Consider the following 25,018-nt stretch of genomic DNA (forward strand, 5'->3'; position numbering starts at 1 on the left):
CAAAACAGCAGAGGTTCTTTTTAGATTGTGGATCTTCAGTTGGATAATTTTGCCATTTCCATTCATTTCATGAAATTTAGGGCTGGCTGGTGAAAAGTTGCTAAACAACATGCTAAATGTGAAATGTCAACCCGCATTCTAAACCGCCCATTTAGAGGATCAGGTGAAGATTTCACTGGGATTTAAGTGGTTTTTGATTTTGGTAGTCCATCCAAGAAGGGAGTTTGAAAATTATGTTAAGAACCGTCTGCCTGTCACGTATAACTAATTAGAACAACAAGAACTGTCTGCCTATGTCCTGCCTGAGGTGTCCCCCAAAAGCTCATGTGTGAGAAAATGCAACAATTTTCAGAGGTGAAATGATTGAGTTATGAGAGTCTTGACCTAGCAGTGGATTAATTAACCTGAATGGATTAGCTGGGTTGTAAATGTAGGGACATAGAGTGTGGTTGGAGGAGGTAGGTCAGTAGGGACCTACCTTTGAAGTTCATATTTTGTTGGGTGCACACAACTCTCTCTTCATCCTGAGCTACTTTCTTCTTCTCTTCATCCTGAGCTACCTTCTGTCATGATGTTCTACCTAACCTTGGGCTACAAGTTATGGAGTCAACTATCTATGGATTAAGAGTTCTGAAACTGTGAGCCAAAATAAACTTTCCCTCCTCTAATTGTTTTTGTCAGGTCTTTTGGTCACAGTGACAAAAAAGCTGACCAAAACACGATTCCACTTCATTCTTGAAAGGATCATTCTGCCTGTCCTTTTGAAAAGGGAGCAAAGAGTCAGGGAGACCAAAACAGGAAGCCACCATAATTATCTTGATAAGAGGTGGCAGTGTTACTAATGGGCCAGTGTGAAGCAATCAGATCGTAGATGTCTTTGGAGAGAAAAACAAACAAGATTTGCTAACAGGATGGATTTGGGATATGAAAGAAAGAAGTGCCAAGGATGACTTCAAAGTCTGGGGCCCAGGTAACTGTAAGGAGTCTCCAACTGCCAGTAGGAAGAGGGAAGGGCTGACATGACAATAGAGCTCTACCTCACTTCCTACTCCCTCAAAATATATCAGATAATGTCAACTGTGTGCTCAGTACTATGCCTTGCACTCCTTCATACACATTGATTTAATCTTTACAACCTCATTGAAAGCCATCTTCTAACTCATCTTGACAAATTGAGTCTTGAGGAAATTAAAACACTTGAATAAAATTATACAATTGAGGCCAGGATTTAAGCTAAGGACTCTCTAATCCAATATCCTTGTTCATTCCAACACCCCAAGCTGCCTCTGTGTTATCTTTGTCTGTGAATATGTCAGACCTGTAGGATTAGGGCGCTAACACAATTTTAATTTTTAGAGGTTCTGTTAAATGCTCTCAAACACTGTATGTATAACAATCAACTTCTTGTCCATTCAAATATAATTCAAGATACACAGCCATAAAATACCAAAAGAATAAGCAAGAATTGAAAAACAAATTATGTTTAGTATATCACATCTTTTAAAAATGGTAAGAGTGAAAAATCAAATCTTTCCTTTATCAATTATCTGGAAGCATACGTGTTATAAAAAGGAGATAATGTTGAACTTAAAAAGGATCAAGTTGTAAATGAAAATCCCCCCCTTTCTTTGTTGTTGTTGATGAGACAGGGGTCTTACTATGCCACCCGGGTTTCCCTTGAACTCTTGGGCTCAAGAGATCCTCCCACCTGAGCCTCTCCAACATCTAGGACTACAGGTTGGGCCACTGCACTCAGTTTTCATTCCATTTTTAATTATGGTTGTTGGACTCACATTTCTTGGAATGCTCCCTTGGCCTGACATTTAGAGTTGCACTTGGAGGCATTCAGTAAAACAACATTTAGAGAAATAATATAAACCATTTTTTTTAAATCAGTGAAACATCAGATATTTACAATTATATAATCAGCAAAAGATTAGTTTAGCTTCCAGGAGAATATTAACCTTCAAGTCACTAAGAAAAATTATTCAATAAAAAAGAGGGAAAATATTCAATCTCACTAGAAATAAGGGAAGTACAAATAATATATTTTTCCTTATGCCACAGATGGAACCCAGGGGAGCTCTATCACCAAGCTACATGCCCAATCATTTTTATTTTTTATTTTGAAGCAAGGTCTCACTCAGTTGCCTGGACTGGCTTTGAACTTGTGATCTTCCTGCCCCAGCCTACCAAGAAGCAAGAATTACAGTTGTGCACCACTGTGCCCTAGCAGAAAATGAAAGTAATTAAAACAACTTCCTCAAATGTAAATTGGCAAAAATGTTAAAGTGTGACAATTTCAGGTGTGGTGAGATATGGGGAAATAAGAAAATCTTATCACTATTCATTCTTCAGACACTTGAGAAAGCAATTTGACAGTACCTAGTAAAGCTGACTCTCTTACAATGACAACTCCAATTTTAGGTGCATGCCTTGGAGAAACCTATCACATACACATAAGGAACTAAAATATAAGGATGTTTGTTATAGCGCTATATATTTTTTTTTCCCATGCTGTGGATTTAACACAGCAGAATTCTACCACCAAACTATATCCACAGCCCTTTTTATTATTTTAAGACAGGCTCTTGCTTAGTTGTCCAGGCTGGCCTCAAACTTGGGATCCACATACTTTAACCACCTGAGTTGCTGGCATTACAGGTGTGTACCACCACATCCAGCTTATAATAGTGAACAATTGGAAGTGACATTTCTATATATAGAAAAATATGATGAATTATGGTATCTTAGTCAAGTGTCTACTGATATGAATATCTAAAATGCAGTTTAGCCCAGTGTATGGGTATGCACCTGTAGTCCCAGCTACTTGAGAGATTCAGGCAGGAAGATCACTTGAGCCCAGGAGTTTGTGAGCAGCATAGCAAGACCCTTTCTCAATAAACTAAAAAAAAGTACATATATTATGTAACTGGGAAAAACTCCAATATACAGAATGATATATTTACAGTATGATAGCCTTAATAAAGCTTAAGAGCCACACAAAATTCAACTATATATTTCAGAAACCAGTATATAGTTAAAGCATGATAAAAATGGGTGTGTGTAGCTCAGTAGAGTTCTTGCCTAACACGTATGAAGTCCTGAGTTCAAGTCCAGAACCAAAGAAGGAAAGTAGATAGAATAAAACGTGTGCACGCACACATAGGTAACAACAAATCCCATCATCATGTAAAATTTATAACACACCAATAAAAATATTGAAAAAAAGTAAAAGAATGAAGTGTTTCAGGATAGTGATTGGTACTGATTGTATTTTAAGAGACAGGGAAGGAAACAGGATCAAGAAACAGAACAAAGGGACTTCAACTACATCTGTAACATTTTGTTCCTTAAAAGAATGAAGCAAAAGAGACAAACATTTATTAAATTTGGGTGATAGGCATATGGAAGTTTTTCATATTATTTCTAGGCTCTTCTCCATGATTTGAAATTTTCATCAAAGCAAAACAAAACAAAAACTGAATACTGAATTATTTTTAAAAAAAATAATAAACATACTTCACAATGTTTCAGTGTGTGATGCCAAATCTTGAGACTGGGTAGAAGTTTTTGGAAGTAGAATCATTTCTCTGACAGACCAAGAATTTTTATTTTTTTAAGAGACTATATTTAACCTGGCACAATGGCACATGCCTGTAATCCCAGCGACACAGGAGGCTGAGACAGGAGGATCATAAATTTGAAGACAGCATTGGCAATTTAGCAAGGCCCTAAGCAATTTAGCAAGAATCTCTCTCAAAATAAAAAGGGCTTGGTTCAGTGGTTAAGAGCCCCTGGGTTCAATCCACAGTATCAAAAAAAGAAGAAGACTACATTTTCAGGCATGGTAGTTCATGCCTGTAATTCCAGCTAAGGAGGCTAAGGCAAGAGAATCAAAAGCTCAAGACCACCCTCAGCAACTTAGCATGACCCTGTCTCAAAACATAAAAAGGCTGGGGGTGTGACTTAATAGTAAAAGCCCCCAAGTTCAGTACCAAAGAAATTAAAAATTTTAAAACAGACTGTACTTTCACTTAAATGTGGACTTTCTTAATGCATATTTTCCTGTAGAAATCAATGTAATTTTAACTTAATTCTTGAGAACTTTTTATATTTATTTATTCATTTAGATACTGGGGATTGAACCCAAGGGTGCTTAACCACTGAGCAACCTCCCCAGCCCTTTTTTATATTTTATTTTGAGACAGGATCTCACTGAATTGCTTAGGGCCTCACTAAGTTGCTGAAGCTGGCTTTGGACTCACAATCCTCCTGCCTCAGCCTCCTCAGCCTCTGGTAATACAGGTGTGTATCACCACACCTAAGAGAATTAGGAGAGAGATGCTAAGTTTAGAATAATCATACAAAAGTGAATGAATGGCTGACTTTTTAACTGGTGCACAAAAATATGAGAATATCATTCTTGTAGAAAAGTCAAGATATCCAAATAATCCATGAAATTCAAAATTATAATTCATGTAATCAATCACCACTAAGAATGGAATTGTATTTATAGTACTATATATTTACATTATATAGAAATCTATCAAATATCAACTATGCATGAGATTATAAATATTCAAACTAAAACTAAGCATTAAGAAACATGGTAGACAGAACCTCAGAAACCAGGTCAAAATTTTTCCAGAAAGCAAATGGTAAGTTTTGGGGAGTTAATTATTAAAAATTAAGAGCCCCTAGGCAATATGTTCAAATTATATTCAATATTTGACTATCACTAAAGAGAAACATTTTTTTAAAAAAGGTATGTAAATGATCAGAAGGCTATATATCTGTACATTTGGGAAAATAATTTTAAGAAGTCAAAAATATTGGTATCTAAAGTGATTTGGGTTGGGCATGGTAGTATATGCCTATAATCCCAGCTACTTAGGATTCTGAGGCAGGATTGCAAGTTTGAGGTTAGCTGAGGCAACACTAGCAAAAGGGGTAGGGGTGTAGCTCAATGATTGAACACCCCTGGGTTCCATCTCCAGTATCTTTCTTTTTCTCTCTCTCTCTCACACACACACACATACACACAACTGATTTGGAACCAGAGGCATATTTCACTGATGATACTATGTTTTCCATTGTAGTTTACACAAAATAATCTGGGAATGAATTTGAGAACTTACGTCAAACTGAATCCATGTGCATCAGGTGTTCTCAGCTAACATAGAGAAAGCAAATAGCAAACATCACTTAAAACTACAATAGACTAGTTATCTATAATGAAAACCAAGAACAGTAAATATTATTTAATGAAATAACAAATCTACTAGTCCATTCCTAAGTTGATTTGACATGATGGAGAGGTTATTTATTCAATAGAAGCCAGGTGAAACAGAAAAAATATATTTTTTTCTATTTGCTATATAAGCCTAAGTACTAATGCCTTGGGAACCCATCCATATGGATATAAAGGTTCCTAGTGTTGCTTTGTGATTTGTATCTGAAAAAAATTTCCTTCTTGCTGGATTTTCACTTCAAATCAACATTAACGTTCTTCTAGGTACTAAAAAAAGCACCAAAGTAACTCATAGATTTTTATCAGGAACAACTTTGTTTTGAGTAATATAGAAAAAAAAAAAAAGTCATATCAGAATTAAGCACCCATAACTATTTCTATCAACACATCAATTTCCATTATGGGTAAAGAATTTCTTCAAATTTCCAATTAATAACATCACAAATGATCATGTTGGAGATACACATGTTGGCATCAATTTTCATTAGCAATATTTTGGATAAACACATTACAAAATAATCTTCATGACATGATTTTTTTTCATTCCCTTTTCTTTTTAGTTTTGGTCTACTGCATGTCAAGAAGAAAGTTCTACAATTCCCAACTTCCACCACCCAAAGGGTAACAGAGCAATCCAGTGGCAGAGTAAAAGAAGAGTAACTATTCTACCATTTGCATCACAAAAGATACAAGAAAATAATTCCCAAGAGCCAATGAAAACAAATGGCATCACAAGTACTTTTGGGAAGTATTTAAGGTAAAGTAGTAATAAGCAACAATTAATGACAAACAGTTGGGAAGCGCGGTTCCTGCAGATGAATTTCCTCCTCAAATGAGGAATTCTGAAAGCACCATAAACTCAAACTAGCATTTATAAATTCTAGGAGTCCAGTAGGTACACAGGGAAGTGTTAAAACTGAATCAAGTAATTTTCAATCAAGACATCCAGTGAGTTCAGTGTCTAGACAGGACACTCTGGATCTACAGAAATTAATCCATGAGGCCCTAACACTACACTGAGTGGCTCTATTCTCTAACAGAATCTGAGTTCAGAAAGGCAACTTGTTGGTTCATTCATAAATGGAAATAATTAAACACCAACACAGCAACTAGATGATTGCTTACTACAAATTCATCATAGTGTTAAGAGAAATACACATGGATTTCTGAAAACGTTTACTTCATATTCTTTTAATGTCAGTTTTTCTAATCCTCTGCATAGAAAATTGTTAAGAATGAGAAAGTGAAGCTTTTCTAGCCCACCTAAAAACTGAAAGAAGCTAAAAGGAAGCCAGAGGAGGAGGAGGAGAAGGAAAACACATTTTAAGTTTTAATTACAAAGTCTTGCCTAAGTATTGATTTCAGTATAGTGCATCAGGAGGAAATGACCGAAAAATTACACAAATTCCAATACAAAAACTGAAAAAAGTGAACAACTCCAAAGAGATCTGAATATCTGTTAGTATCACAGACTTCCCCCTCAGCACCAAGTATTTTTACCATCTATGCCAGTGATTGTTATTGGAGATCAAAACGATGTTTGGCACAGATAAAGGCTGGAAGTCAAGAAGGCATTAAATTGGTTTTCAAAGGCTTGTTTCCAACCCTGTTTTGAGGATTTTCAGGGTCAGCCTGGTCTCGGAACAAAACTAGAGTGCCAAACACATTAGACGATCTTCATTTCAACACTGTATATGTCAGGGTATGTGAATGCTATATCAGCACCTTGCCTAACAAAAATTAAAACACTAATCAAAAAGACATTCTCCATTGACTTTTTAGGACTGCAGAAAAAGAAGTTTCATGCTACTGAAAATGTCCTGTCATTTTAAAAACTTAGTTTTATATAATTGAAAATACATGTCAAAGCCAGACATAGTGGACATAGAGTTGAACAACTGTGGTCCCAGTCATCTGGAGGCTGAAGTGGAAGGACTGCTTGAGCCCAGGAGTTGGAGACCAGCTTGAGCAATACAGTGAGACTTCATCTCAAAATAAAAAATAAATAAAACATAAATTCAGTAAAAAAAACTGAAAAAAGATTTTTTTCTCCTCCTTGTAGAATTATTTAATTTGCCCTAGAGCCTTTTTAAAGAGCTTCCCAATAGCAACTACAACCAGGCTGATAGTCCATAGAGCCCTTTTCACTAACAACTATAGCAATAACTCACTGAGAGAACTAAAATCCCAACGGTTACCACTGGGATTTTTAAGTCATCATGTGAAGAGTACGAAATACTTTCATATGATGGAATATGGCTCAAAAACACAGTAGAATAAAAATCTCTTTTCTTTTCCTTTTTGTTTTTTTTAGGTGCTGGGGGTGGAACCCAGGGCCTTACGAGTGCTAAACATACTCTGCCAATGAACTACATTTCCAGGCCAGAATTTTTAATATAAAGAAAACAGTCAAAATATAAGTCTACACTGAACATATGTGGAAAAGATATTTAATTGTAAAATAGAAAAGTAGGCCAGAGTACAGTTTTAAGGGCAATTGCTTCTTTATACAGTATAGATAATCTAGAGGGTTATTAGGGTTAAACATTTTCATAAAGCAATAAAACATTAAAAAATAAAGCAAGAAAAAAGGGTTTGAAGTTATGTTTTACAAAAAGAATGAACAGTCTGTCAGAGTTTAATGTCCATACACTAGAATTCAAGGATATTGTGATGAGAGCAGGTCACAGCAGACATGGAGCTTTCACAGGGAAAAGTGTAGGTTACATTAGACGTATCTATAGCATCACTGTAGTACAAAAAGTTCTTGTTCTACATACAAAAGCAATTTTTTTCCATAAGAATAATTTCCTGGGGGAAAAATAAATCCATGAAATATTTCAGAAACCCATATACATTTGAGTTTTCAAAAAACATTATCTTAAAATCCAGTGCCTTAAAGTGCTTTCATGTGGAAATCATGATGGAAGGCACAAATACAGTTTCACGTCCCCACAATGAAATTTTCCAAAAAGCATAGATTTTGCAAAGCTTGCAAATTATTCATCTTGTAAGCTGCTCCTTCCAAGAACATTGTCATTCCAATAAAACCAACTGCTAGCTTACTTGGTTTCAACGACCTACAGAATAAAAGGTTTGTGTGTTGTTTTTTGTTTTTGTTTTTGTTTTCCTGGTAGCTTTCATCATCTTTGTGGGAAAAATATTTATGCAAGTGATGCATTTTGAAATTATAAAACATGCAGAATATGTACAAACAGAAAGTTTTAAAAAATATTTGCTTCATATACATGTAAATCTACTTGGGTATAGCTGAAATTGAACAAATATAAAAAATTGCTTTCTAAAAAATGTTTTCAGAGAATCTTAGACAACTTAAAGCTGTACAAAGATTTCCTGGGAGAAATCTTCTCTTCACATAGAAGTTTATACCTACAGGAGTAATTCCAGCATTAGTCCACCATAATTATTACACAACATTTGGTCTAATCAACAACGATCACCCTTAAAACTGTCCTGTTTCTGAGAAATTAAGGTTCATACTAAAATCAAAAAGAAGCACAATAACAGTGGCTTATTGTGTTTTTGGATCTTTTATCAACTCATGGAACTGTAAAAAACAACAACAAAAAAACCCAAGAACTATTTACAGAGTTCAGTTTTAAATACATCTCACAACTTCTAAAGTAAAGTTTATGTTACAAGAATTCAGAGCTCATGGCTTAAGTCCAATTATTGATCTGCAGTCTCTTCTATGTTCCTGTATTCCCATGACTGTATTCTTTTTGTATACAGTTCAAGATTGCATTCTTTCTTGACTAAAAGTAAAATCAAACTACATGTTCATTTCAACTAAACAGCTTCTTTATTAGTCTGAAGACGAGTCATAGCTTCTAATTTCTGTCTGTAAGCCTCTGCTTCCTGTTCTTTTTTAAGAAGCTGCTGTCGATATTTTTGTGCTTCTCGATTTGCTTCATCCAGCTGTTTCTGAAGAGCTTCTCTCTCCTAAATTAAAAACAAAGTTTTTTTCAATTATTGCTCAAATACATTATTAACACATTCAAGCATGCTTCCTTCACATAAAAAATCTGCAGTAGCCGTAAGTAGATACCTATTGATACTTCTACATCTTACCTTTTCAACCAATTCACTAATTAAGCTGTAATTTTGTGCTCCATATTATGAGATGAAAAATTGCTTTGTAATCTCATTGAAATTATTTCTGAATTAAAACTAAGACTAACAGAATAAATCCAATTTGGTATTTGTACTTTCATATGTACTGTAAAAAGAAGAGTTTTCAAAGAGCCAGGTGTGTTTGCAGTGCTGCACACCTGTAATTCCAGTCACTCAGGAGGGTAAGGATCCTGAGGTAAGAGGATCACAAATTCAAGTTCAAAGTCAGACTGACTAACACAATGAGAATTTATCTCAAACTAAAAACAAAACAAAACAAAAACCAGAGTTTTAAGAGAAAAATATACAACTATATCTCTTTATATCTCTATTTGTGATGTTTTCATCTAAAGGTAAGAATAGAGATCTCTATCATTATACAGGTATTAAATCCCTCAATAAATTTAGAGCTGAAACACAAACCCAATCCAACAAAAATGGTTTGTTTTTCCTCCTCCTCACTCTTCTCCTATTTAATAGTTATTTCAGGGAAAACATTTCAGATTCCTTTCCCGTACCTCTCGTAAGCACATAAACAAAAAAGGTAACCTGCGTAGGCCTCAACTCTAGGAAAGTTTCCATTATCTTAGGAATGAAGCAACCTAGACAGGTGTGGTGGTGCACACCTGTAATCCCAGTGACTCTGGAGACTGAGGCAGGAGGATCACAAGTTGGAGGCTAGCCTCAGTAATTTAGCAAGAAGATCCCGTCTCGAAATAAAAAAGGGCTGAGGATGTAGCTCAGTGATAAAGCACCTCTGGGTTCAAACCTCAATACCAAACAAAGGAATAAATCAACCCCATCACAGGAACACAGGACCTCTTAATGAGGTGAGGGCCACAGGTAGAATTATAAATCAAGAAAGTTTGAGCTCACTTTGGGCAAGATATTAGGCCAGAGGGAACTGAAGGTGAGGTGAGGAGTGGGCAGCCTACTAAGAAAGGGCAGTATGAAGGTCTGTTCCTATGTATCCGCTGCTTCCTTGACACTTGCCCACTACAGACACCGAGAGATTTCTTCCTCTTTGTTCTTCACATGGTCCATGAGAAGGATCATATGCAATCCACCTGCCTTCCTGTTATCCTGCCCCCTTTCCCACATTGAGAATGAAGTTACATCCAACATTTATTCTTTCCATGGATCCACTAGAAATGGGAGTGATTGATTATATAAGTGGTCTCCAAATCTTCTAATTATACCAAATGAAAGAGTGACCCTTACCTCCAACCAAGCCCTACCCTGATGCTTCCCCACACCCTAGTCACCCTCTTCTTACCCCATCTCCAACCCTAACTCCAGCAAAGATGACAGCATAGGAACAAGCCAGACACCCAAAAGAAGAGCCTCAGGTAAGTAATCAAAACTAGTAACCCAGCGCATTATGCAGGATTTTTGAGAACATCAATGGGTTGAGGTAGAGGGTGAAAGGGAAGGGTTTGGGTACTGCTTCCCCAGGAGCTAGATACCACTTCTCTGCAGGAACACCCTCAGTCATGCAAAAGTGTTCTAGAAATTTACATGTGTTCAAAGCACAGAAAGCATGGAGTCTCCACTGCACCTCAGAGGACCTCATGTGCCATACCTAAGTTTCTCTTAAAAAAAAAAAAAAAAAAGAAAGAAAGAAAGTTTACATGTGTTAAGCAAAAGGTCCTTTTGTAGTCAAAGTTTTGAATATGGATTAAAAAAAATCTGCCCCAATTTAGTAGGAAATATTATGTCACATTAAACCTAAAGTATCTTCTATTGTCTATTTATTAATATTTAGAATCAGCAAGGGATTCACTATTAATGCAGAAGATGCAAGCAAAGTGAGTGAGGTAATAGTCCAAAAATGACAATAGTTTAATGCTATTATTATAAGAAGTAGAATACATATGAATATTCACATTCATATTTGTATCTGCATGTACATGCATATACACATATTGTATGTTTTCATGCTAGGGATCAACATGCTAGGCAAATGCTTTGTTACTAACCCCATCCCCAAGAAGTAGAATACATTTTAATATAAATGAAATGAAAGCTCCCTTCCTTCTTCCAAGCCAAACAAGAGACTCCTTTTACACTGCCTTTTTTTTTTTTTTTTTTACACTAAATGTGCAAAACATGAAAGACAATGATCATATTAGCCCTACTCTTTGAATGATTAACAGTATAAATTTTTATGGTGTTTTCACTTTTTATTTAGTTCTTAAGAATTGTTTTTCCATCTCACTTTTCAAAGCAAATAATTTTTGAAAAGTGGAAAACACCACTTCCTATTTTACAAAAAGAGCTTTGCTTCCCTACTTATTTGTCAAATGTTTACTGATCATATATCACATATAAGACAGCTCCTTAATGCAAATAGCAATTTGGTTGGTTGAAACATTAACAGTGTAATATACTGACATTTGAAATTTATATTTAAATAGAAATGCCAAATCTATGACTTTAATCCTTTGCAATAAAATTACAATAAAAATGATTCTGACATTTTTAAAGTAAATATAAGTTAATCTACAAATATGCAATACTAAAGTTTTTTTCTAGGGACTTGGGTTACAGCTCAGTGATACAACAATGCTTTGCATGTGGCAGGCCCTAGATTCAATCCCCAGCACAGAACGAAACCAAAAGAAAAAAGTATTTTTCTGTCAACAGCCCAACTTTGAAGAATTCCAAGAAAAACAAATCCTGATAATAATCAACATTTGGTGGCAATAAGGAAGATATTTATCTAAGTCATGACTTCAAACCCAAGCAATAAATTACATTAAGTAATGGAATGACAGGACAAGAAAAAAATTGAATGCCAGATGCACACCTGTAATCCCAGCAGGAGGCTGAGGCAGGAGCATTCCAGTTTGAGACCAGCCTCAGCAACTTAGCAAGGCCCTAAGCAACTTAGTGAGACCCCATCTCAAAGTAAAAAATAAAAAGGGCTGGGGATGTAGTCCCATGGTTAAGCGCCCCTGGGTTCAATCCCTGGGGAAGGAAGGATGTGAGGGAGGGAGGGAAAGAAAGGGGGAGAGAGAGAGAGGAAGAGAGAGAGAGAGAGAAAGAAAAGAAAAAAGATCTGAGAGCTTGGCTTATTTTCAAACAGAATTCTTTAATTCTGCTTTAGTTAATGGCAATGATCTCTAACATTTTTATCATTTTTAATATATAATTTTCTAATGTTTCAATTTATATATTGCTGCTATAAATCAAAAAATCATTATAGTGATTTATGTTCTATCATATTCCAATATGAATTTTAGAAGGATAATAATAGCAATTAATATTTAAGCATTTACTATATGCTCACCATTGCAAGAGTCTTTCATACATATCAATATTTAATCTTTACAATAATCTTACATTGTAGGTCCTTTTATTTTCTCCTTTTTACTGATAGGAAAACCAAGCCTTGAAATGTTAAATAACTTGACCAAGCTCATACAATCAAAAAATTATAAAATAATCAGTGTAACTTTACATCATGTACACCCACAAGAATGGGAAGTTATACTCCTGTATGTATATGCCAAAATATATTCTACTGTCATGTATATCTAAAAAGAACAAATAAAAAACAAATTATAAAATAACTGGATGTGGGGGAGCAAACCTGCAATCCCAGCAACTCAGTAGGCTGAATGAAGCAGGAGGATCGCAAGTTCAAGGCCAGCCTCAAAAAATTAGTGAGACCCTCAGCAACTCAGTGAGACCCTGTCTCAAAATAAAAAATAAAAAGGACTGAGTATAGCTCAGGGGTAGAGCACCCACAGGGTTCAATCCCCAGTAAAAATATGTATATATATATATGCTTATCTACATGTGTATATATATATATAAATTTAAAATTAAATAAGATTCACACTTAAATTTGATTCCAGACCCTTATTCCTAAACACCAGAAATTATTATTTTTTTTAAGAAAAACTAGACCAGGTATGTGGGCTGTTTGCTTGTATATAAACATCAATATTCTAGCTGTCTTGGTTCGACTACGACAAATATGATTTTGCTTTTAATTAATTAACAGACTTTTCTTTAAATACATCCACATCCACTCATTTCCAAATTGTCCATGGCTGCTTTCTCACTACAACAGCAAAACTGAACAGCTGTAACAGAGACTGGCTCATAAAGTCAAAAAATTTCAATCTGGTCCTTTACAAAAAAAAACTTGGCCTTTGGTCCCAGAGAAAAAAACTTATCAAGAAGAAATATAACTACTGATAATTTTAAATTTTGACAGATCAAGAAAGATACCCGTTTATAAAAGATAAACAGATTGGAAAAAATTACAATAAGACATCATAAAAAGTTTACAGAGATCAATTTTTAAAAAAGCACTAAAGATCCCAATCCATCCCTGGTTAAAAGACACAAATATTTCATTAAAAATAAACAGGATTGGGGACATAGTTCAGTGGTAGAGTGCAAGCATGCAAGAAGCCCTGGATTAGATTCCTAACACCATTAAAAAAAAAAAAAAAAAAAGTCTAGTAGAATAAAACAAATGCCAACCTCAAAAATAAACAAATAAAATTCATTATTAAACATATTTTTCTCTAACCCCTATGACAAAGAACAAGCAAAGGTCTTTCCTGAATTCACATAACTACGTAAGTAATAAGAGAAAAGCTGTTACTCCTAGTGCACTAATTACATTTACTCCCTCCCACATGTACAAAAATTCATTTCAAATCAGAACAGGTTATTGTTGCTTACAATGGAAGAAATCTGTAAATAGTATACTTCCTTTAAAAATATCTTCAATAAATTAATAATACTGAGAGGTAGTGACAGTTACAAACATTATTGGAATTCTGTGTCTTATATCTTCCCCTCCAAAATAAAAACCCATTTCACTCCTTATATTTTTACAATGCAGATGTAAAATTTACAATGAATTTTCTACAATTGGAACTAATTTTCCCAGAGATTACTGGAGAAACCTTTTCACTGTTAGATGGAAAACTTGTAAACATAAAATTCTTGGCACCTTTGTTACAGACAGTCACTCTAGTAATTATGGACACAAGAAATAAAACCCACACATTAGATTCTATATAATGAGTTAATCTTTTAATTCCCTTAGAGTTTTAAAATCTCATCATTAACAATTTTAGACCACATAAATCAAAATGCTGCCCTGTGCATAGCAAGGTGTTAATCCAGTCTCTATCCCTAAATGCCAGTAGTATGCCACTGGCCATAACGAAAAATGTCTCCAGACAGCACCAAATGTCCCCTGGAGTCAAAACTGTTCCAGTTGAGAATCACTGCTCTATAGAAACTCTGGATTAGAGGCCAAGTTTTTACTTAAGAAAGCAGGTAGAAGTCTGCCCCCATATATTACTATAGGTCATCATGATTTCACGTATTACAGAAAAATGATTACCTGGTTTGATGTAAACACTGGAGGCCATCTCTTCATTCTTTAACTCTAGCCCACCTCTACCATTTATACTCACTCTATGTGTCAAGGTTTCTGTGTAATAGCCCTTAAGATGTCATATAGCCTTGGCTTGATATTTCCAGTGAAGGAAAATAAGATTTCCATTACTAGAAAGTTCTATTAAAAGCAAAATATAACAAAAAACACTGTTCTTTATTCAAGCCACCACTCTGTCACCTTAAGTTCTATCTCCTTGGTCCTAGTTAATTAATATACCTCAATTCCTACTTTCCTATTATTAGTAATCATCCTCCCTAATCTCTGAAAAATTAGAGGAATGAGGATGAACTTTTGAGGGAAACAAGCAATGTTCGCTGGTTAGTAAATAAAGGTACAGGCTGCACATTCACTGTTTAAAAATATAATTTGTGGAATTGAATAAGCTTCATGTAATAAAAATTCAAGTAATTTAAAAATGCTTTATTTAACAAAGTTCATAACAAATATTTTTACCCTAAATGCAGGAAAAAGGTGATTTGACAAATCAGAGAAGTATTAAATAATAAATATGCTGATATGTTCAATGGAATAAATTGTTAGTTTGTGAATAAGAAATTCAATGTTCTGCATAGCACTTCGAATTCTGAAGAAATAAAACCACCTACAGTCAACAATTAAGAGTTATAATTTTACCATAGCAATCAAATTCTTTTTAACTCATTAATATACTATTTGTAATTAAGGTCAAAGATGTACAGCCTGGTATTTAAATGAAGATGAGGCCAGGAGTAGTGGCACACACCTATGACCCCAGCTACTTAGGCAGTATTGTAAATTTAGAAACTTAGACCCCATCTAAAAATAAAAAGTAAAAGGAGCTGGAAATGTAGAGCACCCCTGGGTTCAATTCCTAGTTCTAAAAAAAATAACAATAATAAAAGATATATATGGGAGGGGTATAAAAAATTCTTTTTCTGATATTAAGAACCTTTAAAAAGAATTACTAAATAGTCCTCAAATTTAGTATACACATATAGATATTACCAATATGTGTATAATGAATATGTTGACTTTTAAAATTCTCATAAAAACCCTAAAATGGAGATATTATTATTCTAAATTCTAATTTGGGAGAAAGTAAAACAGACCAAGACCGATGACTTGCCTAAAAGCTGATGGATCAAGAGAAAGTATTCAAACCCAGTTTATCTGATTTCAAGTTCAATGTTGTTTACACTACAGTTTCTCTCTCAAAGTTACTCAAGAATAAGTTTTTATTTGTAAGTTGTAAGTTCAAGGGACATAATTTTATTTATAGTCACTCAAAGAAAAATCCCGAGGTAGCTGTGATTTGGTTTACACCTACGAACGAGTTTGAGAGAGGGGAAAAAAAGAAGTTGAATTCTATCAACAATTTAAATTAATTTCCCTAAAGGTCTTAATGGTGAAATAAAGTTACTTATTGCTTTTAAAAACAACCCACGCAACAAACATCAACCTTTTTTAAGAGAACCCCCTAGCCCAATTAAGTATTCGCATTTCGTTTTGAAAGAAAAAAAATTTTAGTCAGTATATAGTGATATTTTCCTTTAATGACTTGTGAGAATGGTATAAGGTTAACAGAAAATAAAAGATGAAATGCAAGAACCAAAGACATCCCAATGTTACCAGGATGACAGACTTTGTTACAAACAAATGCTTTACTCACTCATTCATTCATTATTTATTTATTGAGGGCTTGCTATATGTATAAGGCAAAAAAATTAAACAAAATGGTAATACTGCGTGCTTTCATTCTATATCTAAACAACATGGTCAATAATAAATATAAAAGACAAAATAATAATAATAATAAAGAAAAATAAACTGAATTTATTTTGGATGATTGCCGCAAAACACACCGGGTAAAAGACTCCTTACTTCTATTTCTGCAGATTCCACCCGGTTTTCAATTATTTCGATACATTGTCTCTTAGCTGGTGGTTCTTCACTTATAACAGTTTCTTCAGCAATGTCTGTTGCTGGTACTGTTAATACTAAAATGAAAAGATGTACATATTACTTCATTCTCTCAGATAGGTTTAGAAGAAATAAAACTAATATTGACACTTGATGTTACTCACCTAAGTATATCCCAAAACAATAATTTCAACACACTGATTTGCTTTTATGAAGATGTCTATACTTGTCTTTTTCACTTTCTTGGTTTTTTTATTTACATCTACTTATTAAATTATCTACTTAAAGCTTTTATAGATAATATATTAAAAATCTCAAAAATCAAAACGATAACCAGTTTATTTTGTGAGGTAGGTCTCATGTCTACCATGCTATCATAGATAATCATGCCCATTACTTTCTTGGGTATTATGCCTATATTAATTTATGCAAAAATAAACATGAATATATGTGGGTAGCATACATACAATGCCTACATTCAAATAAATACAACAGATATATTGTTCTGCATCTTCTTTTTTCACCACCTACATTTATAGTCTCCTACATCAGTACATAGAGAGCTTCCTTTTTTAGCTGCATAATATTCCATCATACAGATACACTATTATGAATACAGTTCATACAATTTGAATGATAAATGGGGAAAATCAGTTCTGTGGTTTTTAAAAATGTTTGTCAAAACATTAAAAATTATCATTTATAAATGCAAACAGAAATTAGAAAATGGTAAAATTACTATTAAGCACAATGTAATTTAAAACACTAGAAATACTGAAAATTAAAGAATTTTCTTTCTTTTGATATCAAATTACATTTATGAATTAACTCATGAAGAACTGAGAATTTGTATTTGTTTCACTGGACTATATACTCTACATATTCATGTTAGCTATACACTTTTAAATTAGGGAGGCTTTAAAATTTTAATATTTAGTAAGGCCCTCTCATTGTGCTTTTCCCCCCAGAGTTTTGCTTATTCTTCTTTCCCCCTCTCCCTGTCAACATAAACTTTGGAATTCAATGGCATAATTATAGCGGGGAATCTTTGTTATAGGCTGAATTGTGAATCCCTCCCCCATCTCTAATTCATGTTAAAGTCCTAAACTTCAGTAACACTGAATGTGACTATATTTGGAGATAAGGCCTTCAAAAAGATTAATTGACGTGAAATGAGGTTATATGGGTGGATTCTAGTCTAATATTATTGGTGTCCTCATAAAAAGAGAAGAATAGGACACATATAATACACAAAAATTAAGGTCAACTATATGAGAGAATATAGCCAGAAGGTGGCCACTACAAGTCAAGGAGAGAGGCTAAGAAGAAACCAGACTGGACAACACTTTGATCTTGGATTTCTAGCTTCCAGAACTGTGAGAAAATGAATTTCTATGTTTAAGTCATCCAGACTTTGTTGTAACAGTTCTGTCAAACTAATAGTCCCTTTTTCATGACATATTACAATTATCAACTCAGGAGGAACTGAAAACTTTTTTAAAATAATGAGCCTTCACTTCCAAAAGCATGGGTTTCTTTTTATTTGTTCATCAATATGATTAGTCTGTAAATGTCAGGATTTGGAGACAATTTTATATCAGCTTTCTACAAATATTTTTTGAAATTTTTTTGAAAATTTTTGAATATTTAAAATAATTAGTTCTTCAAAGCTTTGTGGAAGCAGCTGGACTCAATGCAAATCTTGGGCCAGCTGTCAACAGATGTCTACAGAGTAGGAGAAAAAGGCTCCCAGGCTTCAGAGGTCAACAAGTTTCCTCTTCTTTGGCTATAGCAACAAAATTTTTTCTTGAAATATGGTCCTTCTTCAGTGCCACAGATCCTGTCACTCAAAACAAAACCCAACTTAGAAGTGCTATCTCTAGACTTGCCCTCCACCAACTCCTTCACTGCCCATGAAGAGGCATATTTCTCTACATTTCTGGTCATTTTCTTAAAGGTTATAGGTACATATACTTCTTTGGAGTTGCAGGTATGCTTGATCAGATAGAAACTCCCTGCACCTTCTCTCTCTGCCTTCCTCAGTATTCATTCCTTATTCTAAATTAGCCATGTATATATACACTTGATTCAGTCTGAGACTCTATCTTTATGTATATTTATTGTTAATTTCTGAGTTTAATCCTACTCTTTCCTTGATGCATCATTGTGGGTTTCATTTAGGTCCTTGGATCCTGACTGCAATGGTCTTAGATGCTTTGGGCAGAATTTAAAATGTAGGATTTTGAGGTTTTCCCAGCCTTTCAGTTTCACTAAAAAACACAAAAGCTGAGACTTTTGTTTCATTTCTCTTGTTACCCTTTGTGGTTTCCAAGAGGAGAAAAAAAAAAAAAAAAAGGGAGGGTGGGATTCACAATAAAGTTCCTAAAAGCTGCCACTATATTCCTACTACAAGTTCCAAGTCTAACTCATTTTTCAGTAGTTTTTCTAATGTGGTATTTTTAAAAGTTCACATGATATTCAAATTACATAAAATGGCCTAAGAATTTATTGTCCAGTGCTGCTTTGAATTATTTTCTGTACTGTTTGTGGTGATATTTAAGTCTATTTTCCAACCAGAATATTTTGGAACCAATTTCTTTCCACCTAATGCACACTCTGAAAAAGTAAGCTCATTTTAATATTAGCCTAAGTAAATAATATTAGACAATCATGTCTGTCTCAAGGTTATAAAACATAATTCAAGGCAAAAATAAATGCTTTGGAAAATATATCACAATTTCCTGAAAAGAAAATAAACACAAACTTTATGTAAATGTCCACTACTAACCTTGCTGTCCATCTGGCATGGTCACAATGATGGGCTGACCTATTCCGCTGGTTGGAATGGAGTGCAAATTTCCAAGCTGAATTCCATCTGTAACTATTGTGATGACTTGTTGACCCCCTGAACTAACTACTTGCTGAATTGCACCATCCACAGATTCTGCAGTAACCACTTCTTCTGTGGCCACTACTGGGGAAAAAAGAAAGGATGTAAAAATCAGTGAACGTATCTAGCAGTATGAATAGATACTTAGTTTTGCTTCATCTGCTACTTTTGCTTTCTCTGCTTCTTATACAGGACAATTTTTACACAGTTTTTAAACTCAATTTTCCAGTGGTGATACAGATATTTATGTCAATGGCTGGATTACAAGTGTCCCAATTTAAAACAATAGTTTCAACTATTGTTTCTTTTCTTTTGTGGGACTAGAGATTAAACCCAGGGATGCTTTACTACTGAAATACATCCCAAGCCCTTTTTATTTTTTACTTTGAGACAGGCTCTCACTAAGTTGCCCAGGTAGGCCTCAAACTTGGAATCCTCTTGCTTCAGCTCTAAATTGCTGGGATTATAGGTATGTATTACCACACTTGGCTTCCAACTATCTTCATGAGTGTGTTTAAATACACAATTTTTTTTTTCTTTTTGAGGTACAAAATCTATAAGATCTCCTAAGGTCATAACAAAAGTTCGATCTACTTAATAAAATTCAATAATTCAAAAGAGAATTTTGAATTTGGTTATACTCCATTCACATTTACATGAGTTGATATACAGAATAAATAGTATCCCCTCTTTGGATTGAGTGAGCAAGGGTTGCTTTGGTAGTAAGCAGCATATAGATCTGGTACTGTATGACAGTGAACAAAACAGTATGTGAACATTTACATAAATAAAATCCCAAAATGTGCTCTTAGTAATTTATGAGAGGCTCATAAAGGATTCTGACAGCTAAAAACAGCACCTCTGGCTTTGCCCGAGTGAAGAAATCACAAGTTAATACTGCCAAAATCCTTTCCCACAGGCAATCTTATACTCAACCACTGATCCCAAAAGACATGTATGGGAACATTCACAGCAGCTTTATTAAGACTAGTAAAAACTAAAATTAAAAAAGCCTGGATATACACAGCCTTAAAGCATTCCACATATTCATATATTTGTGATCTTTCTGTCTGTAATAAATCCAGGATCGTCGTTATCCATGATGTTCTGCTGTGAGCTGGTAGCAACTCAGCATATTTCAAAGAAACTGTTATATCTGGACAGTAGCTTGATTTGGGTAGAGAAAGGTGTTATTTAATTGTGTAAGTGTTGACTTGACTAATGTTTCCAAAATGTTATTTAGAAATAGTTATGTCATTTCTTTTTTCTGAACTAAAAAAATTTCTTATGTTAATAATTTTCAAATCCTTAGCAAAACTGAGAGGATGAACTTGTCTTCTTTCACCTACATTCACTTTTAACATCTTTTCATACCCATGTTTGTCATCTCTCTCTGACTGACACAACACACAGATACTTTTATTTTGCCAAGTTACCTGAAAGTTGGCTGCCCACATCATAACATTTCATCTTTAAATACTTAGTCATGTATTTCCTAAGAGCAAGTACAGTCTTTTATACCCACAATTCTATTATATTTCCTAGAATAATCAACATTAGTTTAGTAATATATCTGATAAATGGTTCATATTCAGGTTTTCCCACTTGTCCATAAAATGTCCTATATAGCTGTTTGTTTTTCGTCCAGGATCCAAAGTTCACACCTGGCTGTTACCACTGTCATCAAATGGCCTTTATCAGGACAACCTGATATTATGTGCCTCCTGATATGATGCAATGAGGTTACAAAATATCACTGTGTTCTTCCTGAAAGTGTTTGACCTGCACCAAACTATTAAGAAACAAATGGCAGCCAGGGTAGGAAAGGAAAATAGGAATCAATCAATCAATCAATCTATCAATTAATTCAGAATGTGTGAGATCCTAAAGCCAACTGGCTTTAAATATTCTCAAAGTATCACACCAAAGATTACTTTCTCCCCTTTGAAACTAATAGTAGTCTTTGGTGTGATACTTTGAGAATATTTAAAATATACTGTTTCCCCAAAACATGTCACCAGTGCTTTTATCACCGACTAGTGATCTTTGCTTAAATCAATTGTTATATTAGTGATTAAAGTGATAATTTTTCTTAATTTGTCATCCTTTCTGTGTTAGATATCATCTATCAAGACCTTTGTCCTCCCTACCTCCTGTCACAGCATTATTTGATAATCAAGAGTCACAACACAAACCACAGAACACTCAAAATGAAAACAAGCTTTGTTTTGAGTGCTCTCATTATTTTTTTTTGCCATAAACTATAATTAAATTTTTTTCACCAAGCACTTAAGGAAATTTCAGGAAGACAGTTACAAAATAAAATATAGGGAACTAAGTAGAAATATATTCAGTAGAACAACTATTAAGGCTTTCAAATGCATTAACTATTGCTTTGATTTTTAAAAAATATCCATATGAAAAAGAAATGTTTACTGGTTGAATGCTAATAAAAGTAGTAATATTTTAAAGCATAATCATGTAAAAAATATCTGAGATCACATGCAATCAAGATACAACTCAAAAACTTTCATCATTGCACTATTTGCAGTGACTGTCATTAAAATAATAGAGTTCTTGTCTTTCATCTAAAAAGCTTTCAAGTTGTGCAATGGTAAGGTATTTAAGAAAAAATTAAAAGGAAAACAATTATGGAAGAAGACAAAGCACCATCCCCCAACCTTAAGAACAACTAAATAGTAAAATGTTGAAACATGTCAGAATAAAAGAGAAAGCCTAAAAACACTAAAAAGATTTTATATAATGTGTATGTGCATATATATATATATATATATATATATTTCTCTAAAACTTAAAAACCCCTGGATAAAAAGTAACTGCCATTTCATAAATATTAGTTGATCTAATTCTAAAGGCAAACCGTAATATTTAAAAATAGCTACATAATCTATAGCACCTTTGAAATAGTTGGGATCTGCTATTCAACATGACTTTTGAATTATAAAGCCATAAAGCTAAAAGAAGGCAGGGAAGAAAATTATCTTTGAAAAAGACTGAAAATTCTAATCATATTTAAACAACCAAATAAAAACTTTATTGAAGAAAAAATAACATTCAAAGGTATGCTTGCAATCAAACATGAAATTAAAAACAAAAAATATCTCCTGAGGCCCAGGTACTTATCCCTTTAAAGTCATTTCAGTTTTATTATCCTATTTTAGGAACAGACAAAAAACCAAAATGCTAACAGGTATCTGGTTTAAACTTCGCTATTAGGGAGAAGGAGGGAACTTCCAGAAACTACCAGACATATTACATTACACCACACCTTTAAAATACCATCTTACAAGCAATTAACAGAGCTGCTCTGAAGACAAAAATGAAGAGTGATCAATAGATTTCTATTTAATCAAGGAATCATAAGGCTGGGGATATTGTTCAGTGGTACAGCACTTGCCTAGCATGTGTGAGTCACTGGATTCAATATTGCAAAAACAAAAAATAATTGAGCCACAAGGAAGAATAAAGATAAGGAAAGAAAACTGATATAGGACTGCAAGAAATACAAATAAGGGTTTTATGAAAAGTTATTTTAAAATGCTATTTACATGGCAGAGATAAGACCTACCTTCCTTCTTCCCGCCCTCAGTACTAGGGATGGAACCCAAGAGTGCTTTATCACGGAGCTACTTCCTCAGCCTTTTTAAAACTTTTGAGACAGGGTAGTCTCCAGAGTCACTGGGATTAGAGGCACACACCACCACATCCTGCAGGACCTACATCCTAGGCAACTGCAACTCTAATTCTACATCCCAAATAACTCTCAAATCTATTCACTTATTATCTGTCAAATCCTAGTTCATGCTGCCATTACATCTTGTCCCTAGTTGACTGCACTAGACTCCTAACTAAACGCCCTTCCAGAGTATTCTATGCCTGTCAAAGTGATCATTTTTAAAGTTCTCTATAATCTTACCCTCAGCCTTTATGAGTTATTCTCCCTCTCACTGAGTTCAGCTGCACTGGCCTCTGGGTCCCCTTGAAAACATAAGCTCTTTCTGCCTCAAAAATTTCATGTGTCCCTCCTCTTGATATGTTCTTCCCTCAACTTTTGCTTGACTAATTTCTACTTAATCCTTTAGGAAGACTCCATGACTCATCAGAGTAGCCTGTTAGCTCTGGCAGAAAGACAAGAAAACCTGATTGCCTCTGTTTATGAAAAGTGTACTCCATGGCAGTGGTTTTCCTAAAGGAAAAATGTAACTGCAAACTCTGAAAGACAGCTTTTATTCTTCTGTCTCTTCATTTTGGGAATGGCTTTCAAAATGAAATGACTTCCAAAATAGTATGGCCTGAAGCGAGTTCCTATCTAGGTAAATGCCCTCCACTCTTTGGGCACAACTCAACACCTACCCCTCTATAGACTCATCCCAACTCCAACTGTTCTCTCTGAACAATAGTAATCCAGTGAGATATTCCAATCATGAGCCTTAACAAACTGCAGTTCTATTGCTTATAACACAGAAGATAGCAGTATCATTTAGTTATGCAACAAAAGCATTTTAATAGACTTCATGACATTCTCGTTGGACTAACAATAAAATTTGTTTTATATGCTGAAAATGGTCCTACTGTAGTCATAAAAAGTGCATGACTTACACACACATATGAAGTAACAACTAGTGTAAAGATAGTTCTTACACTGTATTTTGGTCTATAATCATTTCAAAAAGGCATGACAGGAACAGAACACTTACTTCCACAAACTATTACCAGAAAGTTACAGATACATCTTTTGAAGTAAAAGTAGGACTAGTGATGTTTTTGCTTGATATGAGACAAAATGAAAACCACAAAAGTACTTATTCCTATTGCAAAGCAAATGACAAACATTCCAAAAGAGACCAGCACACAATTAACCCAAAGAAACTGCTTAAGAAAGGATATATTGACAGACAGGTGCAGTCGTGCATGCCTGTGATCCCAGCAACCAGGGAGGCTGAGGCAGGAGGATCAAGAATTCAGACCTAGACTCAGCAACTTAGCGAGGCCCTAAGCAACTCAGCAAGACCCTCTCTCCAATAAAATATAAAAAAGGGATGTGGCTTGATGCTTAAGCACCTCTGGGTTTAAAAAAATAAACTAAAACAAAAGAAAAGAGTATATTATAGTGGTCACAGACACACAACTTGTGAACTAGTCAGTCTTTGACCACAAACATCTGTTCACAACTTAATAGACACATAACCTTAGGAAAAACTATTCAACCTCCTCAAATCTGTTTTACCATATGTAAATGGAAATGCTTCTAATACATTTTGTAGATCCTAAGATGCTTTTGAAAAAAAAATTTCTAAAATCAAAATGAATGTAATGATTGATGGGTAAAAAACTGAACAGCCAAAAGGCAAAGAAAGAATTTGTGGCAGATTTATCACCGCCTGAG

At 34.3% G+C, this 25,018-nt stretch overlaps 1 protein-coding gene across 10 annotated transcripts in view; it reads right to left on the minus strand.

Annotated features, from left to right (window-relative positions):
* Positions 1-7,688: 7,688 nt before the first annotated feature.
* GABPB1 (GA binding protein transcription factor subunit beta 1) overlaps positions 7,689-25,018 on the minus strand; it is a 61,229-nt gene continuing 43,899 nt past the window's right edge. For 5 of the 10 annotated variants that reach the window (XM_079129973.1, XM_079129967.1, XM_079129971.1 and 2 more), the window contains 3 exons: positions 19,510-19,695; positions 16,683-16,798; positions 7,689-9,217 (listed from right to left, as the gene is read on the minus strand). In XM_079129973.1, coding sequence (XP_078986099.1) covers positions 9,065-9,217; positions 16,683-16,798; positions 19,510-19,695 — 455 coding nt within the window. In that variant the 3' untranslated portion in view covers positions 7,689-9,064. Of the gene's footprint in view, positions 9,218-16,663; positions 16,799-19,509; positions 19,696-25,018 lie in introns of all 10 variants that reach the window. The other 5 variants (XM_079129974.1, XM_079129972.1, XM_079129976.1 and 2 more) reach the window with 3 other exon arrangements.

The sequence above is a fragment of the Sciurus vulgaris genome (genome assembly GCF_902686455.1).
Source record: "Sciurus vulgaris genome assembly, chromosome: 2".
NCBI lineage: Eukaryota > Metazoa > Chordata > Mammalia > Rodentia > Sciuridae > Sciurus > Sciurus vulgaris.